Source organism: Meriones unguiculatus, chromosome 19 (assembly GCF_030254825.1).
Source record: "Meriones unguiculatus strain TT.TT164.6M chromosome 19, Bangor_MerUng_6.1, whole genome shotgun sequence".
Taxonomy (NCBI): Eukaryota; Metazoa; Chordata; class Mammalia; order Rodentia; family Muridae; genus Meriones; species Meriones unguiculatus.
Window position 1 is genome coordinate 53,295,308 of NC_083366.1, and position 12,472 is coordinate 53,307,779.

The 12,472-nt window shown below is 42.7% G+C and overlaps 1 protein-coding gene across 10 annotated transcripts in view; it reads left to right on the forward strand.

Annotated features, from left to right (window-relative positions):
- Rreb1 (ras responsive element binding protein 1) overlaps positions 1–12,472 on the forward strand; it is a 174,589-nt gene that overhangs the window by 108,905 nt on the left and 53,212 nt on the right. For all 10 annotated transcript variants that reach the window (XM_060372483.1, XM_060372482.1, XM_021633104.2 and 7 more), the window contains 5 exons: positions 926–1,027; positions 3,405–3,498; positions 4,572–4,784; positions 9,416–9,505; positions 10,960–11,123. In XM_060372483.1, coding sequence (XP_060228466.1) covers positions 4,614–4,784; positions 9,416–9,505; positions 10,960–11,123 — 425 coding nt within the window. In that variant the 5' untranslated portion in view covers positions 926–1,027; positions 3,405–3,498; positions 4,572–4,613. The remainder of the gene's footprint in view (positions 1–925; positions 1,028–3,404; positions 3,499–4,571; positions 4,785–9,415; positions 9,506–10,959; positions 11,124–12,472) is intronic.

The following is a 12,472-nucleotide window of genomic DNA, read 5'->3' on the forward strand; positions in this document are numbered from 1 at the left end:
GTGGCAGCAAAGGGTGGTGGAGTGTTCTCATCCACACAGACCAGTCCTGCTTGGGAGCAGTTTGTAGGTGACTCGTCGAAGTGAGATTTGAGATCATAGCTGTACGGCACACGTGTGCAGCTTGTTTCCAGATGCTCTCTGAAAACCAATAAAGTGAGAAGATGTGCCGGACAACTGCATCTTGGCATTCTTGTTTATGTGCCCCCCCGCCGCTTTGTGGTTGTCAGCAAGGAACCCAGAGCTCCTGCACATGCTAGGCAGGTGCTGGCCCACTGAGTGTACTCCAGCCCTTACTCTGCCTCCTAAGGTTTTTTTTTCCCCCCTGTGTTGCACTCTTTCCTTCAGCTGAGAAATGCTGTGTTGAGAGCAAGAGGCAGCGTGCTGCCTTCCAGCTTTCTCTGTGCAGAGGAGCAGACCCAGCACTCAGATGGCTGCTTTCATGGCCTGTTTCTGGTAGCACCAAGAACTGTTTCCCTTTTCTTCCTATATGCTAGGGGATCATCTGAAATCTGTTCAGCCATTTTTGCGTCTTGTTGGTGTTCGTGGTGCTAGGCCTAAAACCCGGGGCCTCACATGCTGGGCAGGTGCTTTGCCATTGTGCATCCTTTCCAGTACTATTACCATGGTGCTAGGATGCTCAGAGCTTCACCTTGGGCCATCAGCCTGAGCATTCTCATGTGTCCTTGTGCTCAGCATCAACGGAATGTAGGATATACTTTGGTAGAGGTAAAGGCTGTCCTGGCTGTTGAAAGCGCACTCAGTTTCAGCATTACCTGAGTACATTCTGGTGGAATCAGCTAACAGCTTGCCTGCAGCTGCAGTTAGGGGGTGGGAATTGCCCTCATCATGGTGACACTGAGTAGCAGAAACAATAGAGAGGAAGAATTGTTCCTCCTTTTAATGTTACCTTCTACTATCTTTTCAGGTTGTTCCAACTCATTGTTCCAGAAGTGGTGGCTTTGAGGTGTGACCCTGCTCACATTTGGGCCCAGTCCTCATCAGCTCCGCAGTAGAACGAAGAAAACAGGTCAGTTACTCTTTATAGGTTTCCTTGAGTCAACAGTGGTGAGTGAGTCTTCTGTGCACGCCCTCTCCTATCTTCGCTTTGAATTGCCCTGCTTCTTTTCCAAGCCTATCTGTCCTGTCTCACCCTATCCTCCACCCCACACCTCATCCATTTTCTTCTAAAGGTATAGAAAAAAATCAGGTTAAAATTGTAGCTGCAACTGCTGGTTCTTCTTGATCTGTTGGGTCTGTGGTATGGATTGAAGAGTCTCAGGATGCCCAGGATTGATCTCACACCAAGCAAAACTTCAGACACTTCTCTTTCCTCTTCCTTTCCTCCCCACTTCCAGATCCAAGCTGCAGGTTCAAAACTAGGGCAGTAAAACTGAAACCATCAGCCTGATGCTATCAGTCAATCACTTTTGTGACTTGGGAGCTTCATCTGGGGTCCTGCATTCTCTGATTCGAGTTGGAAATGTTTGTATTAAAACAGGGCCAGTGATTTTTATTTTAACGATGTTTGTGTATGTGTGTGCATGTCTGTCTCTGTGTAGGTCAAAGGACAATCTATGATTATCAGTTCTCTCCTTTTTTGTCATGTGGGTCTTGGGGATTGAAATCAGGTTTGCCAGGCTCAAGCTTGGCAGCAAGAGCCATTAGCCATAGAGCCATCTCAGCAGGTTTATCATAATTATTTTTGTTTTAAATCTCAAATGAGCTTAATTGCAATACATATATAGGTGGTAGTAGGAGACATCTTCACAAAAGAGTGAAATCAGAAAGATCTTAGGCCAGACTATACTTATGTATGTTTGTATGTATTAATTTTTAACAAATTACAGATTAATCCATGGCCTACATAACTTCTTTGAAGAGACTAATAAAATATTCTAGTATGTGGGAGTCCAGGAGGCCAGCCTGGGTTACAACAGAAAGACTTGTCTCTCAAAAAAACAAACAAAAGCTGTATTAATGACTCAGAAAAGAAAAAGGGGGGGGGGTTAGTGCTGAGACTAAAGACCATCATCTAACCTTGGTATAAATTGGTAGAAAGATTTGTTTTCACAGTAATAGAATTAGTGACTATTTCTAGTTCAACTATCTTGAACTTTTCTGTAAATTAAAAATGCAGAGGAGAGCTGGGTGTGGTGGGTGTGCCTTTAATTCTAGCAATTGGGAGGCAGAGGCAGGTGGAACTGTGTGAATTCAAGGCCAGCCTGATCTACAAATTGAGTCCAGAACAGCCAAGGCTACCCTATCTCAAAAAACAAACAAAAACAAAGAAAATGCAGAAGAGAGTATTTAAAAGAGGTGAATTAATTTATGAGCAAATGCATATTTATACATGATGATTGGTTACAGCAGGAACCGATGATATATTTGTCAACAATCTATTAAAAAAGTATTTGTCTATGCTCTTCTATACATACACTCCTGTCTTCATGTTTTTCCTCAAGAAACCACCCAGAAGCTGTTCATTTTTAAAAGTGATCTGATAACATGAGGGAAGCTTCATGAAAAGGCAGCAGTTCAGGTTTGAGTTTTGTTTCTTCCCTTGAGGTGGAGTGGGTCTGCTCGCCTTCCTCCTTTCTTCTTCTGGAGTTGCTGTTCCTCACTGGATTTCAGGCGCCTACTAGAAGACCCACCTCCAAAGACCAGTAGCTTATAAATTTGAGAATTAAGTTTCTAATGCAAACCTTTGAGGGAACACATCAGAGCATAACAATGCGGGGCACATTTTGTCTTTTGAGAAGAGGTGTTGGGGATTGAATTTAAAGCCACTTCTGAGTGACTCCCATATTTTGTGTTCTGATATTAAAGTTCAGGAATAAAGTAGATTTTGATGTGGCTTGGGTTATGGATTTCGTTTTGGTCATTTGTTTCTCATCACCCAGGCATCTTCTTGATGTGACCTAATATTGTCACACCTGACTCTGAGCTCTTGGAGGATGAGAAAGGAATCAGGTCAAGTGGGGCTCTGTGAAGTATAAAAACAAATGGTATGAAATAGTAGCCAAGAAAGAGTAGTAAACTACGGTAAAAATTCCTTGGCTGTTGAGAGTGTCTGAGGCAGCACAGGAGGGGACTTTAGGGTGAAAAACCACATCACACAATTTTATAAGAAAAGATTACTTACTTTGTCCTCCTTGTATTTTGTGAGTATAGCAATCTGAGATCACAGGAAATGGTTCCACATTTTTCTTTCTAAGCAAAAAGACTGAATCTGTTTCCTTTTCTGAGATAGAGTCTCTACCTAGCCTAGCCTTGCACTGCATTCAGATTCTCAAACTCTGTTTCCTATGTCTGGGGTCACAAGCATGTGCCATTTACTGCCAGTCAGTACTGAGTAATTTTCCTTGATGAATTAACTGTTCCAGTGTCTCCTGTTTATCTTCCAGTGTAAAAGAGTGATATCAAGAGAAGAAAAAGGACTCAGAGCCATTCCCTATTCCATGTGGATGACGGCTGTAGCAAGGGACAAAAAAAATGGAGGTAATTAATTAACACATGGCATAGTTCTTTTTTCCATTTTATAACTTCTAGGTTACTTACTTTTTTTTTTTTTTTAAAGAAACATGCCTTTTAATGTTGGTTTTAAATTTAGTTATAATTATAGCAGTGTTGGCTTCTATAGAAATGCCGTACACACAACTTTTTAAATCACTGCCTTGTAGCCATGAAGTCAGAGGAAACATGAAGTTTCCCATCAGCTACTTCTTAACTCTAAAACATTTAAATAGAAGAAAGCAAGTACAGAGTATAGGGAAGGTGATGGCCAAATGGCAGCTCTGTTTCTTGTTGTCTTAGCCTCTTCAAACTCTGCTCACAAGGATTAGGGAAAGCTTGGGCTAGGGAGGTGGCACACTGGAGAAGTGCTTCTTATGTCAGTGTAAGTGTCAAAGTCTGAATCTCCAGCACCCACATTAAAAAGTGACACACACACACACACACACACACACACACACACACACACACACCATAACCCAGTGCTCGGGAGGCAGAGACAAGATCCTTACACAAGTGGGATAGGTAGACCAGCCAAACCAGCAAGTTCTGGGTTCGGTCTGAGACACTTCCTCAGTACATAAAGTCGGCAGCTGTCAAGGAAACTATACATATGCACACATAATACCCATGCAGTCAAAAAGAAAAGTGAAGGGAGCTGCTTCAGGTAGCTTGAGTTCTGCGGGTGGTGTGCACTTAGAAAGGAAGCAGGTTGATTACAACAGGGAGCAGAAAGGTTAAACTGTTCTGGAACTGGTTGTGGTGGCTCACACCTGTAATCTCTACATTTGAGAGCCTGAAGCAGGAGGGTTGGGGAGTGCTGAGTCATCCTTGGCTATGTAGTAAGTTTGTTTGGTCAGCCTGGGCTACATAGCAAGCTCTTCTCTCAGAAAACAAACCAAAAATAAATCTTTTTGAGTTCTGTTCTGAGTATAGGCTGAACAAGGAAAACAGTGTTGGGCATTTCTTTCTCCCTGTTACAGTGGTAGCTGTGATTAGCCCACGTGACTGTGACAAGCCTAAATATTCTCACGAGAACATCGGTCATTTCTGTTTTTCAGTTCTATAGCAGAGACTTCTTAGAGGCATAAAACCCTGTCCCAATGACGTCAAATTCGCCCGTTGGTTTAGAAGGCTCAGACCTGTCTTCCATCAATACCATGATGTCAGCAGTAATGAGTGTATCGAATATCACTGAGAATGGTGGGAGCCCCCAGGGCATCAAGTCCCCCATGAAGCCTCCAGGACCAAATCGGATTGGCAGAAGGAACCAGGTAAGGATCTGGATTGGGTGGTGGCCACCGATGGCTTTCATCTTGTGGGAATGTAGGGGAGAAGTTCCCAAGCTACCTAAGAGGAAATCCTGTTCACATTCTGAATTAAAGATATACCCAAAGGCCACCATCATTTTTTACTATTTACATCCTTGCACGGCGGACATCTTTTCTGCCATGCTATCTTTCTGGGAAAGCACCCTTACTCTTTGCCCTGTGATTTGTCTTAAACACAAGCTTATGTTTAAAAGAATGAATGTGACTGCCTCTCCTATGATGTGGTTTCTTTCCTTTTAACACAGCTGATTAATTATTTTTATTCTGAGCTAGCTCCTTGATCTTTCTTCCCCCCCACACACACACCCCTTTTAAGTATCTTCAGATTGGGGGACAAGTAAGTTCCTATGCAGAGTTCAGCTTTCTAGTTTTAAAGAGAGTTGATTTCAGTCTCAGCGAATCCCCATTTAAGATCCATCAAATGGAAAGGGCTTGTGCTCAGTAGGTTCATAGCAGGGCAAGGCCCTCAGTTCAATCTATTTAATCCTCTTGAATTTTCAGCGGTCACAGGATCAGGAGAGGTTGGAAAGAGTGATTGCATAAACAGAAATTGGGAGGAATAAAAAAAAGCCCCTGTCTCCTCTACTGGGAACATGGTATTGTCTTTGTCAGTTAATGAACACAGGGGGCACTTCAGAAAAGTTGTTGCTGTCATGATAGCGACATTTTTAACAAGGTAATAAGGGGGCAGAGAGCAAACAATTCTCAGTCCATCTCTGAAATCGTATAGTATAAATTGACTTCCCTGTTAGTTTCTTGTTGCATGTGGCATAATATAGTCACACTAAACCTTGTTGGGAGACAAGGTGTTCTTCTCAGCTTGTCTGGGAGCCAGAATGGACAAGAGAACAGACCTGTTGGGGCCTTTGTGAACTGATCACTGTTCTTGCATAGACTTTTCTCCGAGCACATCCGTGATGGATTTTGATAAACCCTCAGGTTTCTAGTTCAGTGTGCCCTCTAGGAAATGGCAGCAGCCCCATGTGTCCTGTAGCATGTAAGTATGCACGCCTCTGTTCCTCACCTCAAGCCTGAGGACTCAACAGAGCTCAGCAATGTTTTAGGCTTGTAGTATTGATAACTTTTTTTTTGTTCTCTCTCTCTCTCTCTCTTTCTCTTTTCCCCTGCCTTCGTGTGCTTCTCTTCCTGTGGGTGCCTAAGGAAAATACTCAGCCCGAGTACAGAAGGAGCACTAGCCCTGGGAAGAACAGGTTTATTTCCATGCTCCTATGCCTGTATATGCCTGTCTGTCCATCTCTCCATCTGTCTTATCAACTCATTTCACAATAGACCTAGCTTCTATTTCCGCCTAGCTACTGTGCCAGGTGTCAAGCACTCAAGGATGACTAAGAAATGTGAGGTCATTGTCTTCCTCATCTTTTTCTGCTCTACCAAGAATGAATGGAGGATAGGCAAGAACCTTTCCTTAAATAGCACAGCACTGGCATAGGGCCCTAAGTCCAGGCTGTGGTTCCTTCCCAGTTCAGAGGTAGTTAGGGTCACCGAAGACAGACATCATTCCTTCCACCTCTGGATACTGAGTACAGGCTGCTTTGCAGGAGTGAGGGCATCAGAGTGCAATGTGACTGAGCCACTTGTCATCAGCCTCCTTTCTCCATCGGGGATATGATAGACTGGCTTTGTTTCTGGAAGGGAGGCCTTAGGCCAGAGGTAGCCTGCTAAATACAGCACCCAAATGAAGAAAACAAAACATAATGTGTAGACAGCTCACAGGGTTAGGAAGTGCCCTTCTTACCTGAAAACTGGACAGGGAGAGTAGAAGGAGGGCGCCTTGGGAAAGGCTGCATCCATGTGACTGTAGCATTCCAGGAGAGATTAGCCACAGCCGGACGCTGACAAGGGTGCCAGATTGTTTCATTATGAACTGGTTAGTTATCACATTAGCTGCTAATTTTATCTCTCAGCCCAGGAAATTTGTTTCTTTCACCAGTGTGGCTATAATATCTGGGCTCAGAAGTCTTTAGTGGGCCTTTCCCACTGTCACAATGTTCTTTTACTATTCTGTTCACCATTAAAAGTTTGTAAAGCTGATTCCATTAGATCACCTCAGGTTTTAGGACCTTACATTATAGACTACACAACAGCATCACCAGTTTCAGGCTTGGCAGAGGTTAATGATCAACCCCAGAGTCAATATCAGTCAGCCCTGTGCACCTCCACACAATGTGCCTGGTGTCTGCTTCAAGGTGACCACAAGATGATTTTATTAAACTATGTCTCCTCGAGTGATTGGCCACTTGGAGGCCTAGAGGGTTTTTTGAGACAAGGTTTCTCTGTGTTGCCCAGACTAGTAAGAACTTGTGGGCTCAAAAATCTCCTCACCCCAGTCTTCTCAGGGCCTAAAGGGATGAGCCAGTGTCTTGCCAGGTTTTCTTTTTAAATGTCCACTATTACAATGTACCAGTGAATCTTTTATGAACAATCTACATAGCATTTTTAATCTGATGACTTGACAGAAATACCTCAGAGCTTAACTTTTTCCTGTTTTGGCCTGGCTATGAGACATCTTACTGTGCCTCTGAGAGAATAAATGTATGGGTATCTGGGTGAGGTCAGATTTTTGTTTTTGAAATGTCTCAGGGATCTTCAGCTTCCTTAGAGTTTGAGAGAGAAAATGTTTGGCTGGCCTAGTCCTCCAACCCACTCCACAGGTTAGAAAAGGTAATTAGACGAGACTCATTCCAAAGAGGGAGAAGACAGCTGTGAACAAGACATCACGCATTCACTCCACCCATCTGGTTTACGGTGCCATTTGTTTTCACAGTCTTCAGAATAGCATCTATTCTCATCACCTCTCATGAACAATCACTACGTGTTGCTTTTCTGTGTCTCGGGGTCTGATTTATATAATGTTGTGGTTTGGGCCATTGATCAGCGAGTCTGGGGGTTAAGCTGGTGTCAGTTTCTTAATTGTTCTCTGTTTGGAGCAAGTTCCTTGTCCCTCTGTACTCTGAAGTTTCCTTTTCCAGAAAATGGGATCCGTAATAAGTGGTCATCTCTCTCTTAGTGATTGTGGAAGGAAAAGAAACTCCAAAAATTTGAGTTGCTATAAGTTCACTCATCAGCATGTGCTCAATAATTGATATCAACAGCGGAAATCGGAAACACAGTCAAATGAGTTCAGATGAAAAGAAATCTACTCAGAGATATCCAAGACCAGAAAGGGTGTGTAGGTTAGCTGGAGCATCCAGCTGCTTGTTTCCGTGCCCTCTGCCTTCATTTATACCAACTTTTCCCCCAACTGCTTTTGGGGCTGGACTTGCCATAGTGTGAGCTCTGGATCCAACTGTACATGAATTCCCCATGCAAGTGCTCATGGTCACCTGATCAAGTAATTGGTGCTCCCTCAACCCAAGTTCATCAATGTCTTCTGGGGAGATTTTAAGACAAACAGATCTCAGGGTTCCCTCCCACCCCCAGTCCTGGTCTAGCATGTTGGGAGTGTAAGAAGTTTGAATTGCACAGAGCTGGATGGTCTTGCAGGTTTTAGAAGCCCAGTGATGCAGTATTTGAACATCCCAATTTCTGAGAGCTGCCCAGGCATGAATACAGTTAGTTTCAGGGACAGAAACATTTCTGAGTTTTCTGTGGATAAGGAGGTAATTTGGGGAATTCTTTGTGATTTCCCATTAATTACCTGGCAGGAGGAACTTCTAATAAAGGGTCCATGAAAGAAGTGAGCCTTTTCCTTAGAAAGGTAAAATATATCTCTTGAAGGCAGCTTGTCCTGTATGTTTTGAAGAAAAATAAAATGAACCACCTAACCAAATAGTGAGCTGGGGGTTTTGTCATGACTTGAAGTGTCTTCAGTTTGGTTTGTCATGCTGGCTGGTTTTGATGAGGTCAGAGCTCTTCTTGTTCTTTATTTATGGGCGCCACCAATAAGATGCTAGCTGTATGGGCAGAGCCCTGTTATTCCTGTTGAGTATTCTTAGTAGAACACTAAGGAATCCTTCCACTGGTAGGCTGGTCTTTGCTGATGAGGCTCTCATTACCTCTCTTAAGGTCCCGAGGTTCTTAAGACCCAGCCATCTCAGCTCATGGAAAGTAGAGGCAAGAGAATCAAGGGTTAAAGAGTGCCTAGGCTACTTTAGGAGTTTGAGGTCAACTTAAGTGCATGAGACAATAACAAACAAGAAAACAAAATAGTACCTGGAGCTTGGGTGTGAGTTGAGAGAGAAATCCATTCTTTCATAGCTAAGCTGTGGGTGACATGTTTTTCACTCTTTGGGGTTAATGAAGTGATTAGTGTCATTATATGTGTGATGGACACGAATAAACACCTAGTGCCTCTTTGTGAGGAGCAACATGGTACTGCCTGCTCCTTGACCACTCATGCAGTCTCAGCACAGTGTGGCCAGTGTTGTTTTTCCCATTTATAAACAAGGGAACTGAGAACAGACGGGAGAGTGACCTGCACAGATACCTGGACAGGCTTCAGTAATGGTTGCAGCTGCTCAGACCCAGCTCCTAAGACATGGGCTCATCCTAAGAGTAGAAGGAACCAGTTGGCCGTGATTACAAAGTCACCCACTGTTCTAATCTCTTTTTAGGAAACTAAAGAGGAGAAGTCTTCCTACAACTGTCCCCTGTGTGAGAAGGTCTGCACCACCCAACACCAGCTGACCATGCACATCCGACAGGTTTGCCCCTGCTTTTGTGTTTTTGTTTTAAAATACTCTTCACTTAACGGGATGATTTGATTTTAATGGGATTTATTTGTCTAATAAATTGTATGCTATGTTTAAATTTTAGTGTTTTAGCAGTCTTGAGGGGATTACAAAATAATTTTTGCATAGTCATCATTTGATGACAGTCTAAAACAGAATGTTTTTTTAAATACAGTGAACATCCAGTTAACTGACCAGTTAATGTTGACACGGTGCTTTTTACTGTTTGTAATATTATGGACTGAACCTCATCATAAAAGGTTATAGGTGCTTTCATTTTTTGTTTTTGGTTTGTTTTTTTTTATTTTTATTTTTGTTTCTGTATATGTGTGTAGAGGAAGGGGAACAGACATGGGATCTTTACATGTGGTCGTAGTCCATGCTGACTTTGAAGTCAGTTTTTGTTTGTTTATTTTTATAATTTAATTTTATTTTACATGCATTAGTGTAAACGTGTCAGATCCCTTGGAACTGGAGTTACAGACAGTTGTGAGCTGCCATGTGGGTGATAGGAATTGAACCCAAGTCCTTTGGAAAAGCATACATTGCCTTTAACCTTTTCACTCTGAGCCCCTTAACCTCTGAGCCATCTCTCCAGCCCCTTGAAGTCAGTTTTTAGCCTTGGCTATCCTAGGACTCTCTCAGTCCTCTGCCGCCATAGTGCTGGGATTGTAGGTATTTGTCACCACAGGGTCTCTTCTTGCCATGTAGTCAAGCTGGGTGAACCCCCAAGTTCTTGTGCCCATTCCTGCCCTTTATTTGATACCAATGTGCCTCATGCAGCCAAGGATTTCCTGGACTTGGGGATCTTTTTTCCTTTATCATAGGGTGCATCTTTCTCCCCCTTATGCCATTGCTGATTTATGACAGACTGGTGGTGACCAGAGAAAACAGGCTAGAGAAAATGATGATGTATTGAAAATCATAAAAGGCTGCTGACTACTGAGAATATTGGGTTACTAAGGAAACCTGGATTTGGATAGAAATGTTCCTTATCGTATTTCAGAAGCCCAGACTACCTAATACAGGCTTCTGTTCTCTAACAACCAGCCTAAGTCTTCAAATTAGAACAAGGATTGCGATCTTCCACTGTGAGAATCTTACTTCTTTCACGTACTGGCTGTATAGTTAAGACTCGTTCTGCCCAGAGAAATTAGTATGTGTTGATTTAACCCATAGACCTTGCAAAGACTAGCTCTGAGTTTTGCAGAAGAACTGATTTTCAAAACTAGAACATGTAAATAACACAACAAGTATATGCCCGTGTTCCTAATGCCTTTTGCTCTTTTGAAGACACTTTAAAGAGACCATGGGAGAGAAGGGTGTGGTGTTAAGAAACTTCACTGGTTTTTTACAGAGCTACAGGTCTATATTTCTAATGCCATGCCATGTTCTCAGACGATCATTGCACCAATTGCTTTCTGCAGCACAACACAGACACTGGAGGAGCTGATCACTCATGCAGCATCTGTGGAAAGTCGCTGAGCTCTGCCAGCTCCCTGGACCGTCACATGCTGGTGCACTCTGGCGAAAGGCCTTACAAGTGTACAGTGTGTGGTCAGTCTTTCACCACCAATGGGAACATGCACAGGTGGGTGCTGTCCTTTGCTTGGGTGGCTGATTACATCATGAGCCGTTAGTAGACTTCCCTACAAACTTCAGGGTTTTCTTTTCGTTCTTTCTTTTCCTGTTCCCCATAGAGAAAAAGCTGAGATTGTTTTACTTGCCGACTCACACCATCTCAGGGAATCTGAGGTATTGGGTAGGCTAAACCTTTGATCCTTGGGTTCTTTGGCATGAAACAGCATTATTTCCCCTGTGCCACGTGGAGTTTTTCTTTATTAAGAGTGCTAGGGATGGGTAGCTTATACATACAAAAGCACCCTTCAGACGAAGCATCGTGGATGCAGCCTTTTGATTTAAACAGCGTGTGCCTACCAGATCTGCCACAAAGCTTTTCTTTGGTGGGAAAAAATTCTGGAGCCTGAGAGTAGTCAAGCGGCCGGGTTCTGAGGCTTCAGAAAGAGCATAAAATTAGGGAGTAAGAACATCTGACAAATGGCAGGAAATGACCTTTGGGGGATGATGCTCAGTCTGGGGTGAGACCGAGAGAGAATAGAGGTGGATATATTAAAAAGCTGAGAGGAGAGGCAAGGGGAATATATTTTGTGGAGCAGCAGTATATGTTTCAAGCAGTTAGAACAGAACTGAAACAGCTTTCAAATGCTGTCTCTCTCTTTTTTTCTTAAATGAAAACATTTTTAGGAATAGTAAGAGAAGTAGGAGAAGGGACTCAAAATATCACATTGTCACAAAGCCAGTGACACTCCAGAATCCAAATCTCTTCTGCTGTCTGTAAATTTCTGTTCTTAATTTCTGTGGACATCAGTTTTAAATCTTTGTTGCTTTTGTTTGCTGCTGGGCTTTAAGTCCAGTCCACTTAGTTGGATTAGGATGAGGATTAGAAGGTACGAGTCTAACAAAAAGTTCCAGGCCTGTGGTAAGCACTCAGTCAGCATTACCTGCTGTTATTATGTGGGCCTAAGTAACGCTGCAAAAATTACAGATGGCGGATCTCTTGTCAAAACTTCCAGAAGTGAGGTATGCCAGAGTTTCGTGAAAGGCCTCAATGTTTCGTAATTTTATTTATTTTGTTTTATGTGTATAGATATTTTGCATGTGTGTATATATTTACCTGTATAATACAAACCTCAGTATTATAGTGTTCAGCTATATCTATATCCCGTTTCAATTCTGATTGGGCATCAAAAAAGGAAATGAACACTTTCACTTCTTTAATAAACCTACACTATTTGTATTTTGCATTATCATTTTACGTTAACACATTATTTTACATGGTATCTTTTTTGCCATTTTAACACCGCACTAGCCAGTTGGTTTTACTGACCTCTAGTTTAAGCCTGTTCTTTTTATTATTCT